The sequence below is a fragment of the Gastrolobium bilobum genome, unplaced genomic scaffold (genome assembly GCF_033153095.1).
Source record: "Gastrolobium bilobum isolate Gb01-03AN ecotype WA unplaced genomic scaffold, APGP_CSIRO_Gbil_v1 utg73769, whole genome shotgun sequence".
NCBI lineage: Eukaryota > Viridiplantae > Streptophyta > Magnoliopsida > Fabales > Fabaceae > Gastrolobium > Gastrolobium bilobum.
The window spans coordinates 30,755-46,283 of record NW_026895325.1 but is presented as its reverse complement, the minus strand read 5'-3'; the positions used below and the strand labels follow the sequence as shown (position 1 = coordinate 46,283).

The 15,529-nt window shown below is 39.5% G+C and overlaps 2 protein-coding genes across 2 annotated transcripts; both read left to right on the top strand.

The window, feature by feature from the left end:
* Window positions 1-613: 613 nt before the first annotated feature.
* On the top strand, window positions 614-1,449 carry LOC133305835 (protein TRACHEARY ELEMENT DIFFERENTIATION-RELATED 7A-like). The gene has a single exon (XM_061506078.1). It carries the CDS (start codon window positions 643-645, stop codon window positions 1,447-1,449), a length of 807 nt encoding a protein of 268 aa, XP_061362062.1. The 5' UTR covers window positions 614-642.
* A 4,233-nt stretch (window positions 1,450-5,682) lies between these two features.
* Window positions 5,683-6,618, top strand: LOC133305825 (uncharacterized). The gene is made up of 2 exons (XM_061506071.1): window positions 5,683-5,979; window positions 6,070-6,618. Exons 1-2 carry the CDS (start codon window positions 5,683-5,685, stop codon window positions 6,616-6,618), a joined length of 846 nt encoding a protein of 281 aa, XP_061362055.1.
* The last annotated feature ends 8,911 nt before the right edge of the window (window positions 6,619-15,529 follow it).

Here is a 15,529-nt window from a genome sequence, read left to right as displayed (position 1 = left end):
ATTTTTTTTTATTTAGGGTTTTTATGTTTAATTAATTTTTCATATTTAGCCCGTCCAGTTGACTGCTTCTTCTATATCATTGGATTGATAAAACAATGACTTCTAAGCTTGCAAAACTAATAATTGTCACGTACATTTACATTGAATAAAAATTGGAATTAATGTTTCTTGTAGATGATAAAATTATCTCTTATACATATATAAAAGTATATAGGGCCCATGTGGAGTTATGTGAAGAGAAGAGAGAAAAAAAAAATATAAGTCTCACATTTTTATGTTATACAAAATAATTTTATCTCTTATAATGTCAGAAACAATAATCCCATAAATATTTTATTGATAATGATGAGATGGCCTTCAATTTCAGTGTTCCAACCAATATAATATATGCCATACTTGTTCTCTAACATGTGCCTTAAAGGTTAGGAAAAAATGATAATTTATCAGTATAAAAAAGGTGTAACAAACTTCAACATTAATTAGAGTGATTTTCAACAATAAAGATAATATGCAGCGATTAAGAAATTGGGAGATCATTTCCTCAAACTAATATATAAGCTAGACTTTGCCTTGGTACACATAGTCTGTGATCCATATATACTAGTTTGTTATAATTCCACTAATTCCTCTGCTTTTCACATAATGAGTTACCATTACTACTCTCCTCCACCACCGTCAACCCCATCCCCACCCTTAGTTCAACCACCATATTCAAATACCCATGCTCCACCTCCAAAACCACCATCAAATTCAGCACCCCCACCAGGTCATAATGCGCCACCACCTCCACCTCCGCCACCATCATCAAATTCAACACCCCCACCAGGTCAAAATGCGCCACAACCTCCACCTTCATCACCTCCTCAGGTAGCATCTCCACCTAGCCCTACCAACAACTTTACCCCCCCACCTCCAACATCACCCTCCAACGCGCCACCGCCAAAACAGAGCATATCACCATCATCACCACCTGCACCAACACAAACACCAACAAAAGGGTCTCCAAGTACATCACCACCAACACCAACACCAACACCAACAGAAGGGTCTCCAAGTACATCACCACCAACACCACAAAAGGGTCCATATTCTCCAGCACCTACCCCAAAGAGAGTCCCATCTAACTCTCCAAACGGAGCACCAACAAAGGGTCCTGCTCACTCTCCAAAATCATATCCATACTCACCATCAAGTTACTTGCCTCCAAGTTACGGATCAGGTCCACTACCACCACCACCATTTTCTAATAATAATAAGGTAACACCACCTTCAGGGGGAAACAATCATACCACTGTGATTGCAGTATGTTCCTCCCTGGGTGGTGTTCTCTTCTTTGCGTTCATCATAGCTGGTATTTTCTGCTTGGCCAAGAAGAGAAAGAGGGTTCCTGCAGCAGCGCCACCAGCACCAGGACAAGGATCCTATTACCAATCATCACCCCATTACTGAAATTGCTTTGTCAAGCATTCATTCATTTGGGTTTAAACCACAGAAGCTGCTACAACTCTACATCGTTGACTGTCTTTTTTTTGTGCGTGCTTATTTTTATTTCCTTTGTTTTGTCTTTTTTTTTTCCGTGCGTGCTTATTTTTTCTTTGAGTAAACACTCTTTTTGTCGGTGGAAATATTTATGAAATCCTTTTTAGTACCTGACAATAAAAAATGATCAAATTGGTCCCTAACAGTATGTAAAAAGGGCCACGTTAGTGACGGAGGAGTTGACATAAGGACTAACATGACCTTTTTTCATAGTTTTAGGGACCAATTTGGTCCTTTTTTATTACCAGAGACTAAAAAGAATTTCGTAGATATTGCCAAGGATCAAAAAATGTGTTTACTCTTTTTCTTTTTATGAAAGAACATAAAATTGCAATGCTTTTGCAATTATGTACTTTCAATGTTTCATTCATTTGCTCTTTGCGCATGTGTACAAGGCAGACGAAGATGTTTAATTATTTATAATCTTAATGCAGCTAACCCACTCTTCTATTTGCTTTTCATGCATGTGTTAACAGAGTAGGGGAGAAATATTTATCAATTTAAACGATATAATTTTATGATATTTTTAATGAATTTATGTCATTTTGATATATTTTTATATTTTTTTTATAAAATTAGAAAGAAAAAGAAAATGAAGAAAAGAGAATGTAAAAACATATCAAAATGACGTAATTTCATTAAAAATAACACAAAATTATATCATTAAAAATGACACAAAATTATATCATTTAAAATGATAAATATTTTTCCTGAGTAGTGTATTAAGTTTTAATTTTTATATTTATTTTTTTCTTCAAAACCTTATTTTTTTTTTAACATTTGAACTTACACCTTTTTCGTAGCAAGAAAAAAATATATATTAAAAAGTGGTAAAAATAACTTATCCTATTTTTCAATGCTTTTTTTCTTTTTCTAAAAAAAATGTAAGATTTGGTATAGAAGTTAAGTATAAAAATAACATTTATAATAATATATATACATCTTTAATTACAGGTTGCTGTAACTGATGACTTATGCTATTATTACTTCAATTTAGCCAAACAGCAATGGAAGTTGGAAAATGGGGGAAAATATCTCCATCCTATAAACGTGTACGTTTCTGCAACCATTTGTCGTAACGATTAACGAAGAATTGAACTAAACAGGCAGTTTAGTCATTTGCTACCGTAAAGAGAGAGAACGTGATTAAGTTTTTTACTCTTGCCTTTTATAAAAAATTAAATTGTTAGGATTGACTTCATTTTCTCACAAAGCATTTTATGTTATGAATTTAATAAAAAAATTTAGATGTATCTGTTAAAATAAAATATCTTCAGAAAAAGAAATCCAAAAATAAAAATGGCTCCCTTTCATAATTCCATTTAGGAAGTTCCTTATTAAACACGTCAATATTCTAATTAGTAGAAAATTATACTTTTATTTCTTAATTACAACTTACTCTCCACTTTGACAAAAGCTCCCATTATGTACAATAATTACATTATAGGAGTATAGTTTCGTGGTAAAAGTATGATTCGTTATCCTTAAATAGTTAAGGGATTTTTTTGCGTGATTCATATTCGAAAATTTTTAATAAAAAATATATATATTCATTCAATATCTTAATTATTTTAAAATGATATTTATATAGTATGTACCGTAGTTGTTAAAATCTCGATTTATCACTACGATTTTACGTTTTTTACGATTTTTTTTCATCAAAATAATTTTACCAATATTTCAAACACTTTTATGTTTTTACGATTTTTTTATATTATGATTTTATGTTTTACGATTTTTTAATCCCTTCCAATTTTATTTAAAATCTCGATTTTAATAACATTGCATATGTACAATGTATTATATGTATTCCAATTGCACACGGCAACTATATATGAATTGTCTATTTGTACTTAATTAGACATAGCTATCTTTTTCAATGATTTCAAAAAGTTTGACTAATTATATTTATTGGTTAGTTCATATTAATCTACCAGAAGCCCAAGACAAGTTGATTCTTGCAACGATGTGGATTTTGAAAAATGAAATGATTATTTTGCAAAAAATTTGTTCGCATACATGTATTGATGTTAGTAGTATTCATAAATAAGAAAGAGAAGAAAATCAACAATAATTTAATTTACGTGAGTTACGGGAGTTATTTTCTTATGTACAACTAATATAAATATTAAAATATCTGGGTTCTCAATGACATTTTGACAGCAGTAAAAATTAATTTAATTTGTAAAAAAAGTAAAAAGTAAAAGCAAAACTGAATCAGCCGCAATAACAGTTCAGCCAAAAAGTTTAAAAAAATAAAAATAAAAAAAGGTTGTTTGCATTGATAGCATCATGGGACGAGTTACATACCCAAATTGGGTACTTACGCTAACCAAAAGATAGATTTAAACTTTCCAGGTGTGAAATTTAATAGGTGTAAGCTTTAAATTGTATTTAAGACATTATACAAAATATTTACTTATAATTTATAAAGGGGCAAGATCATCTTACACCGGTGTAAGAATAATAAATCTTACACCAAATCTTAATCATTGATTTTCTACATCTAACGGTTAAGATTTATTAGGTCTCACTCATTAATTAATTTTTAATTCCCAATAAATCTCAACCATTGGATGCACGGAAATCAACGGTTAAGATTTGGTGTAAGATTTATTATTCTTACACCGGTGTAAGTTGATCCTATCCCATTTATAAAAACTGTAAAATAAATCTAATAGCAATTAAATATAAATTTATATGAGAAAAGTGATGAGTGTGTGTGAAACAATTCATTGATTCAGCTTAAAACTAGTGCAAGGGGAACTGAAGGGCATTGAACAATTTATAGAGACACAAACATAATTATAGTAAGATCCATTAGTTTTGGTTTTGTGTCTTTTTCTCATATAATTATAGTTGTTAAAATTTTAATTTATCACTACGATTTTATGTTTTTACGATTTTTTTTCATCAAAACGATTTTACCAATACTCCAAACGCTTTTACGTTTTTATGATTTTTTACGATTTTTTTACATTACGATTTTACGTTTTACGATTTTTTAATCTCTTTTCAATTTTACTTAAAATCTCGATCTTAACAACATTGCTTATAATATAACCCTGAAGTTAATAAGTAACATGAAAGGATCTTGATCAAATCGTTTTCCCAAACACAAAAGTGAAAGGAAAGAATATTTGTTATACACACATATACACCCATAAATTATATTTGTGCATAAATAAAACTCACCATGCCCTGGGAAATAGTTATTTCATACAATTTTAAAAATCAAACTGTTAGGAACAAATTTGGATTCGTTGACATATATCACTGTTTGTTACGGGTAGTAAATTCAAAACTTTATGATACGTTTAAATTTTTTTTTTTTCTTATTAGTCGTAATTATATAAAATTTCATATCAAACACGTCGTTCAAAATAGCAAGGAGTTATTGAGGAAAACTGGAATGGGAGGTTAGATACCAGTAAGAACTTGGAAAGCTTGATCCCAGTACTACGGAAGTGGAATGCTGAAACCTTTGGAAATATCTTCAGGAAGAAGAATAATATCCTTAGGAGAATTGATGGAGTTCAGCGAAAGCTTGAAAATTATTACAGATAGCCAGCCAGATAGCTATATGAGCTCCATTCACCTAAGCTAGAGTACTGAAGGAGCTGTTGAATTATTTATTCAGTTACGTTCAGTTATTGTAACTATCTTCAGTTAGTTTTAGTTACTGCATTTTTAGGTTATAGCTCATGTATATAAGAGCTTAGGAGTTAACTCATTAGTTTTAGTTTTTCATATTTTTCTTTTCAGTCAATCAATGAGAATCAGTATTCTTTCAGTTTCTATAGGTTTTGTTATGGTAGAGAGCTTTGAAGAGAGCTCTGGTATTGCATTTTCTTGCATTTTCTTTGATTTTCTTTCTTCTCCGAAAGTTCTTTCTCCATGGCAAAGCAGGCTTCTCTTCCAGAACATCTAACAAACCCTTCAAATCCTCTTTATCTGCTTTCGAGTGAGAGTCCCTCGGTTGTGCTTGTTAATCCAATTCTCGATGGTAAGAATTACCATACTTGGCTTAGAGCAATGAAAATGGCATTGCGGTCCAAGAATAAAATCTCCTTTGTTGTGGAACGTTCACTATCCCCTTAAGCTACATATCCAACTTTCCAAGCATGGGACCAGTGCAACACCATGGTTCTGTCTTGGATTCATAACTCAATTCAATCATCGATTGCTAAGTCAATTCTTTGGATTGAAAAAGCTCATGAAGTTTGGAAAGATCTTGAAGAACGATTCTCACAATCGGATATCTTCAGGATAGCTGATATACAAGAAGACATTCATCGTCTTCATCAAGGCAATTCTTCAGTAAGTGACTTCTTTATTGAACTTAAGACACTTTGGGATGAACTGGATAATCTCCAGCCATTACCAAAATGCGTATGTGGAGCTTCTGATAAGTTGAAAAAATCTAGAGAGCAAGATCAGGTGATATGATTATTGAAAGGTCTTAATGACCAATTTTCACACGTACGTTCCTAAATAATGCTCATTGAGCCATTGCCTAATATGAACAAGGCATTTTCTCTAATCTCTCAACAAGAACGCCAGATGAATCTTGAACAAGGTGTTTCAGGAGAAATTTCAATTGGATCAAAGGCATACGTAGCTGAACAGCAAAGAACTAAGACATATGTAGCTGAACAGCAACGACCTCGCACAGTACCTTTTGGCAGAGGTAGAACTGGAGGACGAGGACGTGGGACAAAGCTTTGTACATATTGTGGACGTACCAATCACACAGTTGAGACGTGCTATGCTAAGCACGGTTATCCACCTGGATTCAGAAACAACTGGAAACTTGCTTCCGCTAATGCAATTGATGTATCAGATGAAAACGTCCAATCTCATGAAGAGAATAAAGTTTCTCTGTCTCAATCGGAATATCAGAATTTTCTTCAGTTGATGAATCAATCGAAAGTTGATACAGTAGAGGAGAACAACTCTCATACTGCACACTTTGCTCAAGCAAAACATGATGTGCATGGTGTAGCTTTCAACACCAATTCTGGTAAGAATTTTAAGCATTGGATCATCGACACTGGGGCAACCGATCATATAAGTTGATTTGCTTCTTTATTTTGTTCATTAAACAAAATTGATCCTATTACTATTACTCTTCCTAATAATTACAAAGCCATTGCCTAATTCCTAAACCAAATTTGCATTTACCTCCCAACTTGAGGGGGGATATTACAGATAGCCAGCCATATAGCTATATGAGCTCCATTCACCTACGCTAGAGTACTGAAGGAGCTGTTGAATTATTTATTCAGTTACGTTTAGTTATTGTAACTATCTTCAGTTAGTTTTAGTTACCGCGTTTTTAGGTTATAGCTCATGTATATAAGAGCTTAGGAGTTAACTCATTAGTTTTAGTTTTTCATATTTTTCTTTTCAGTCAATCAATGAGAATCCAGAGTATTCTTTCAGTTTCTATGGGTTTTGTTAAAAATGGCCATAATTGCTTCTTGGAAAGGAAGGAGGCAGATATCAGAGTGGAATTGGAAGAAAAGCTCTGGTATAATAAAGCCAGAACAGATTGGATTAGAGGGGGCGACAGAAATACCAAGTACTACCACACGATCGCTATCTCGAAAAGGAGAAGGAATAAGGTGGAGGCTTTGAGGATTGAAAATGGAGGCTGGGTGAGAAATGAAACGGGGTTGAAAGAGTTGGTCTTGGAGTTCTATAGGAAGCTGTTTAGAGAGACAAACCAGAGCAGACAATGGGAACCTTCACCATCTGGCTGGCCGAAGCTAGAGGAAGGTGAAGTGAGGAGATTAAGGAGCCCTGTAACCAAGGGGGAAATCAGGAATGCCTTTTTTCAAATGGAAAATCATAAAGCTCCAGGACCAGATGGTTACCCCGCGGAATTCTATAAAAGGAACTGGGAGATCATAGCCGAAAAAGTGACGGAAGACGTAGAAAGGATCTTTGAAAGCCCGGATCTGATAAGGCAAGCTAATGAAACATTCATTGTGCTCATCCCAAAGATTGAGAACCCAGAGAATATTGGGCAATTTAGGCCTATCTCATTATGCAATGCCTTCTATAAGGCAGTCACTAAGATTATAGTCAACAGATTGAAGCCAGTGATGAACAAGTTGGTGTGTCCTTTCCAAACCAGCTTTGTCCCTGGAAGGAACATCCACGACAACGTGATCATTGCGCAGGAAATAACCCATGCCATGAATAGGATGAGAGGTAAAAAAAACTTTTATATCTATCAAGATAGATTTGATTAAGGCATATGATCGTTTAAACTGGAACTTTGTGGAAGCAGTGCTAAGTGAGGCTGGAATTCCTAGCTATCTGGTAAATGTTATCAGGGAGTGTATAACATCTCCTTCCTTTAGAATTTTGTGGAATGGATCTAAATTGGACAGTTTTTGTACCACTGGGGGAATTAGGCAAGGAGACCCAATTTTCCATTATTTATTTGTTCTATGTATGGACAAGCTATCCCACTTGATAGAAGAGGAAACTAGGAAGGTGAACTGGAAAGCAATGAAGGTTGGAAGAAATGGGCCTCTAATTTCTCACTTTATGTTCGCTGATGATTTAGTTCTTTTTGGAGAAGCATCCCTCGAACAGATGAAGGTAATGTTAGAGTGCCTGAACAAATTTTGTTATATGTCTGGTCAAGCTGTGAGTGTTGAGAAAACTGTCATTTATTTTTCTAAAAATACTCCTTTGGAAACCAAAACAGACATCATAGAAGCTAGTGGATTTAAGGAGGCTGAGTATCTTGGGAAATATCTTGGGGTCCAGTTGTTTTATGGAAGAGGCAAAAGAAGGAAATTTGAGAGTGTAATCCTAAAAGTTAGGCAACGCCTAGCTGGTTGGAAGGGTAAGCTGATGTCCTTTGCAGGTAGAACTACCTTGGCTAAATCAGTGATAAGTGTTATCCCTGCTTATCACATGCAGTATGACATAATCCCTAGTTCTATTTGCAAGGAGGTGGAAAAGATGCAAAAAGGATTCATATGGGGGGACACTGCTAGTAAAAGGAAACCCCATCTGGTTAAGTGGGAGGCTATGTGCAACCCGAGGACGTGTGGATGATTGGGAATAACGGACTTGCAATCGCAGAACAAGGCGTTTATGTTCAAACTTGCCTGGAAACTGCTGCAGAACAAAGAGGAATTGTGGGCTCATGTGCTTATAGGAAAGTATGGGAGAAAAGAGGACATGAAAAGAGGAATCAAGGCTGCAAGCTATGACTCCTCTTTATGGAAAGGGTTAGTGGACATTTGGCCGGATTTCTTGCAATCTCTTCAATGGGAAACCGGAGATGGCAGTGATATCTTGTTTTGGCAGGATAACTGAACTAGTCTTCAGCAATCTTTGGAAGAGATCACTCTGTGTCCTTTGAACTATAATGAACTGATGATGAAGATTTCAGAGATGGTGGAAGAGGAGACATAGGAGTGGAATCTGGAGATCCTGAGCAATTTTCTACAGGAGGAGGTGATTCAGCACATTAGATCTATCATCCCCCCTTCAATAGCTAGAGGAAGAGACAATTTGATTCAGAAAAGCTGGTCAGGAGTGAGACGGTTGGTGAAGAATGCGTATAATGAAATAATGGGCTTCGATAATCTGGCAAGTGATCCTATATGGAAAGTCATTTGGAGATGGAGAGGGCCTTATAGACTAAGGAGCTTTATTTGGATTGTGCTCCAAGGAAGAATCCTTACAAAGGAATACACGACGAAATGGGGTGGGAGCCCTTACTGTCATGAGTGTGTCAATGAGATAGAGGATACGTTGCATGTTCTGAGGGATTGCAAGCTAGCCAAACCTATTTGGGAATCTTGGTTGGAGGGAAGCTCATGCATAGACTTCTTCACTGCGAATGAGAATGAGTGGATTAGGAGCAACTTGCAAAGAAGATAGAAGCATAATCAGGTTCTGAATTGGGATGATGTGTTCCTTTGATATGACCTCACTTCGAGGGTGAGGCAGCCTCCTTAACAAGAATAAAATATAATAAGAAAAAATACTGAAGATTGCTTATCCATTCAAGGAATACTCAAGGTGTTTAAATACAGATGTTCAGTGAGCTTCACTCCTCACACAAGCATAACAGAATGCAAGAAAGAACTAAACAACAAGCAGCGTCCACACCTAGCGGTGTATCCGCTAACTAACTTATTACAACGATGCAATCCCTTCTAGAAGTCTCAGTCACCTTGCTCTAGACCATGTGGTAATCACGCATCCATTTTGGTCTGCTCTTCTGGCGCTTGGCCCACCTAGCCTTTGGTGTAACTTGTTGATCCAGCTCAGCTGTTGTGTCTTCTTCTTCATGGGTTGTATCTTCACTATACTGGCCCAACGTTTCCTCAAGTTGTGGGCTCATATCATCCCCTACTCCATCAAGACCACCCTTGTCCTCAAGGTGGAAAGAAGGATATGCTAGTTGCAGATCGGACAGTATTTCCCAAGATGCATCTTCTGGATACAACCCTTGCCACTGAATTAACACCCTGGTCGTTTTTGGTCCAGACCCAGGCTGCACATCTAGCACCGTCAACGGTTGGATTACTGGTTGATTCCTAATGGCAACGTCGGGTAGAGGTAAGGGCTGGTCAGGGACACTTGCGTCAGCTGGGAAGAAGGGCTTTAGCAAGGATGCGTGGAAAACAGGGTGAATCTTGGAACCTGGAGGTAACTCCAGCTCGAAAGCTACCGGGTTAATGCAGCGGCTGATCTGGTACGGTCCATAGAAGCGTTTAGCAAGCTTCTGAGAATGGACCTTTGATACCGAGGCCTTAGTCGAACCATGACCCAGTCTCCTTCGTTGAATTCGTGATGACGACGATGTTGGTCAGCTGTCTTCTTCATGCTCTCTTGAGCTTTCAGAAGACGGTGCTTAAGCCTGGCTAGTATAGTCTCCCTGTTTCCTAGCTCATTATCAACAGCATCTATAGTGCTACTACCCAAAGTGTAAGCTGGTATAGTAGGAAGGTCCCTTCCATAGACAACCTGAAAAGGAGTCATGCCAGTAGCAGAGTGGATAGTGGTGTTGTAACACCATTCAGCCCAATGGAGGAATTTACCCCAGTTGTGAGGTTGCTCATGAACATAAGCGCGAAGGTACTGCTGTACCGTACGGTTGACCACTTCTGTCTGGCCATCACTTTGAGGGTGATAAGCTGTTGATAAACGCAGCTTGGTGCCGCTGAGTTTGAAAAGCGCCTGCCAAAAATGACTTAAAAATATTGGATCGCGATCTGAAATCATGCTTTTGGGCATCCCGTGTAATTTACAAACCAGTTGAGCAAACACATCTGCCACTTTAGCTGCTGTAAAATGAGTAGTAAGCATCCCAAAGTGGGCAGCCTTAGAGAAACGGTCCACCACGACCAGTATCACCGTGTGATTTTGGAAAGAAGGGAGCCCAACAATAAAGTCTAGAGAGACATCCTCCCATACCCGCTTGGGAATATCAATTGGTTGCAGCAACCCAATGGGAGCCTGGGTAGGAGATTTTATCTGTTGACAAACCAAACATTGCTTAACAAAAGTGGCCACATCAGACTTCATTCCCTGCCAATAGAAATTTTCCTTGAGGCGTCCAATAGTCTTGCTAATCCCCATATGACCAGCTAGAGGGGAAGAGTGGAATTCGGATAGCAATAACTGCTTAAGTGGAGATTGGGATGGGATAAAAATTTTGCCCTTGTATAGCAGTAACCCTTGCACGATCTTCATGTGTGGTTGGGAATGGGGTTCGGCCTCCAACTGTTGTAATAGCAGCTGCACATCTGGTTCCAGTAGGTAGGCCTTCTTGAGTTTGGTGATAAACTCGAATTGTGGAACAGTAAGGGCCAATAGAATAGCAGGTGTTTCCTCCACTCGAGACAGAGCATCCGCAACCTGATTAGAGGCACCTGGTTTGTACACAATAGTATAGTCATACCCCAAGAGTTTTGACAAGTAATACTGTTGCTCAGGAGTTTGAATAATTTGTGTCATGAGTTCTCGCAGGCTTCGTTGATCGGTATGAATGGTGAATCTCCGCCCCAGTAAGTACGGACGCCATTTTTGCACTGCCTCAGTAATGACATGTAACTCACGGACATACGTGGAAGCCTTTGATAACTGGTTGCAGAATTTCTTGCTGAAGAAACAAATTGGATGCCCCTTTTGCAGCAGAACCGCACCCATGCCCAGCCCAGAAGCGTCAGTCTCTACAACAAACTCTGAGTCAAAATCAGGGAGTTGTAACACAGGAGCCTGTGTCATTGCCAGTTTAAGGTTATCGAACGTTGTACGAGCTTCAACCGTCCACTCAAATGCGTCTTTCTTCAGCATGTCTGTGAGAGGGGCAGCAATGGCAGCATATCGCTGTACGAATTTTCTGTAGAACCCTGTTAACCCCAGAAAACCCCGTAGCTGTTTCAAGGTGCTTGGTAGTGGCCATTCGATCATGGCTCTAATTTTTTCTGGGTCAGGACCAACTCCTCCTGCAGATATGATGTGGCCCAAATAATCAATGGATCGCTGTGCAAATGAGCACTTAGACCTCTTGAGGAAAAATTGATTCTGCAATAGACACTCAAAGGTTTGTTGTAAGTGATTTACATGATCCTCCTCTGTTTTGCTAAAGACTAGGATGTCATAAAAAAAAACAATCACAAATCGACGAAGAAAAGGACGAAACAACCTGTTCATAGTTGCCTGAAAAGTTGCCGGTGCGTTGCAAAGCCCGAAGGGCATAACCAAAAATTCGTAGTGTCCGTCGTGCGTTCTGAAAGCTGTTTTGGCCGTGTCTAACGGGTCCATTCGAATTTGATGGTACCCGGAGCGTAGATCCAGCTTTGAGAACCAGTGTGCACCGTGAAGCTCATCCAGGAGCTCTTCAATGGTGGGAATCGGAAATCGGTCCTTCAAGGTGATGGCGTTTAGGGCACGATAGTCTACGCAAAAACGCCACGACCCATCCTTCTTACGAACCAGTAACACCGGAGAAGAGAACGGGCTGGTGCTGCCTCGGATGATCCCGACGGTCAGCATGTCACTGACCTGTTTCTCGATCTCCCTCTTTTGGAAGAAGGGATACCTATAAGGGCGGACATTAATCGGTGTGGATCCCTCTGGTAGGGAAATTTTATGGTCAATATCACGGGCTGGAGGGATTTCTGTTGGGGTTGCGAACAACTGGTCGTAGCTGTCGATCAGCTGTTGCACGAAAGGGGAATTTGGTTCTGGAATGTGCGGAGAAGAAGTAGTGATTGGGACTACCTGTAAGTGGAATAGTTCTAGAATGGACTGGGTTGTAGACATGCGCCGGATCTGGGCTAGGGACACCTCTTGGAGTCCACTGGGCTTGGCTCCTTGTAATAGAACTATTTCACCGTTCTTAACAAATTTCATTGTTAAGTCTTCATAGTCAGTTAATATGGGTCCCAGTGTTTTCAACCACTGGACCCCTAAGACCACCTCTGCACCGCTGATGGGCAACACAAAGAGGTCCACCACAAATTGATGAGGCCCAAACAGCAAGGGTACCGACTTACACATCACTGAACAGTCTAGCTCATCGCCGTTGCCGACAATAACTTTGAATCCTTGGGTCTGGTGAGTTTGCAGCCCCAAAAATCTTGCCAGCCTTTCTTGGATGAAGTTATGTGTGCTTCCACCGTCTATGAGGACGGAGAGTTCAGTCTTCTCGATGTGTCCCTTGACCCGCAGGGTTTGTGGTACCCCGTGACCTACCAAGGCGTGGTAGCTAATCTGACCTGTATCCTCGTGTGGGTTCTCTGTACCTTCTGATGCTACACTACCTGGTTCTAGGTTCAGTTCTAGTTCAGATCTCTGGAAATCTGATTCAAAATCTGGATCTGCAATTAAGAGCATGAATAGGCGTTTACATTGATGGCCTGGGCGATATTTATCGTCACAATTGTAGCACAGCCCCTTTTCACGTCGTGCTGCCATCTCCTCCTGTGAAAGTCGTTTGATTAGTGGTCGTCCCTTCGCAGGGTTGGGTGGTTTTAAAACGGAGCCCTCTCGCGCTCCACTCGCTTGACTTGTGTTGGTTGGGTGGGTCTGTTGTTTGAAATTGGTATTGCTGTAATGCATGTTCTTCGGTAAGCTCTTAACAACGTCATTTACCTTTTCCTCTTGCAGTCGGGCGAGACCTATAGCCTGGGTTAGGGTAGTGGGAACCAAGGCCTGAACTTCCCTCCTGATGTCAGCTCGCAGCCCAGAAATGAAACAGCTCAACAAAAACTGTGGTGGAAGACCCACGATTCTGTTAGCTAATGTCTCAAATTGAGTTTGGTACTCTCGTACAGAGGTAGTCTGGCACAGCTTGAACAGTGAGCCCCGAGGGTCCTCGTATTGAGATGGGGCAAAACGAAGATCGAGAGCTTGTAGGAACTGAGCCCAGGTGTTGAGCTGGCCATTTGCATGCATCCACTGATACCACCCGAGGGCTTCCCCCTCCATGTAAAAAGAAGCAATGCGCAAGTGCTGCTCTTCGGGGGTTCGGTGAAACTCAAAAAACTGAGAGATTTTGAAAGTCCAACCCAGGGGATCAGATCCATCAAAACGGGGCACATCCAATTTCATGGTGGTGCGAATCCCAGCCATGGCATTGTTGGTGTCTGTGTTATGGTGATGAGGGGGGGTTGGTGAGGGCTAGGGGTCTGTTTTCCAATACCACCATCCTTTGCGTCATGGTCTGAAGATCGGTTTGCATGGAGAGATGAGCCTCCAGCAAACGGTTGAGGGTAATCTCCAAGTTGTCATTTGGGGTAGACGTGCCAGCCATTGCAGAGTGTAGGCTCTCAATGAAAGCACCAGATGATATGACCTCACTTCGAGGGTGAGGCAGCCTCCTTAACAAGAATAAAATATAATAAGAAAAAATACTGAAGATTGCTTATCCATTCAAGGAATACTCAAGGTGTTTAAATACAGATGTTCAGTGAGCTTCACTCCTCACACCAGCATAACAGAATGCAAGAAAGAACTAAACAACAAGCAGCGTCCACACCTAGCGGTGTATCCGCTAACTAACTTATTACAACGATGCAATCCCTTCTAGAAGTCCCAGTCACCTTGCTCTAGACCATGTGGTAATCACGCATCCATTTTGGTCTGCTCTTCTGGCGCTTGGCCCACCTAGCCTTTGGTGTAACTTGTTGATCCAGTTCAGCTGTTGTGTCTTCTTCTTCATGGGTTGTATCTTCACTATACTGGCCCAACGTTTCCTCAAGTTGTGGGCTCATATCATCCTTACTACGGTTTGGCACCTTTGGTTGTGGAGGAATAGTGGGATCCATGACCCCAACTACACTAGACCTTATAACCCTATTCAAATTATCTCAAAGTACATCTTGGAGATTAGGAACGCCAGAGAAGAATGGAACAGCTGTAGCATCCCAAAGGTAATGGGGGAAAAGGATGGCTCGGAAGCCCTTTTGAGTGGCTGGTGGAAATTAAATATAGATGGGGCTGCGGAGAAGGTCACCAACAAAGCCACTTGCGGAGGTCTAATTAGAGATGAAAAGGGGAACTGGGTGAGAGGGTTCACATATAGAATCGGGGTCTGCACTCCTCTAAAAGCAGAAGTTTGGGCGATTATAAAAGGGTTGGAATTGGCCTGGGACAATGGGGCTAGGCATCTGATAGTTGAAGGAGATTCTGCTCTTGCAATGGAAGAGGGAGATGATACTGGCAATATTACACAGCTGGTTAAGAGTATTTTGAACTGGTCCAAATTGAATTGGGAGGTTAAGTTCACTACAGTTAGAAGAGACGCTAACAGATGTGCGGATTTTTTAGCACATTACCTTTGTAATCTTGATGAGGTTTTGGTTATTCATCAAGTTCCCTCCCCCCCCCCCCCAACCTTGAGTGGATGCTGGCTCAAGAGATGGGGACTGTAATTAGTTAGTTTTCTTTCTCTGTGTTCCGGGCTTCTGCCCTGTTCTTTTTACTAAAAAAAAAAAAAAAT

What these genes read in the sequence shown, in the direction of transcription:
- LOC133305825 (XM_061506071.1), top strand. Translation starts at nt 5,683, where the DNA reads ATGGTTCTGTCTTGGATTCATAACTCAATTCAATCATCGATTGCTAAG. An exon ending in AATCTAGAGAGCAAGATCAG is followed by an intron (nt 5,980 to 6,069) that starts GTGATATGATTA and finishes AATATGAACAAG; the next exon opens with GCATTTTCTCTAATCTCTCA.
- LOC133305835 (XM_061506078.1), top strand. Translation starts at nt 643, where the DNA reads ATGAGTTACCATTACTACTCTCCTCCACCACCGTCAACCCCATCCCCA.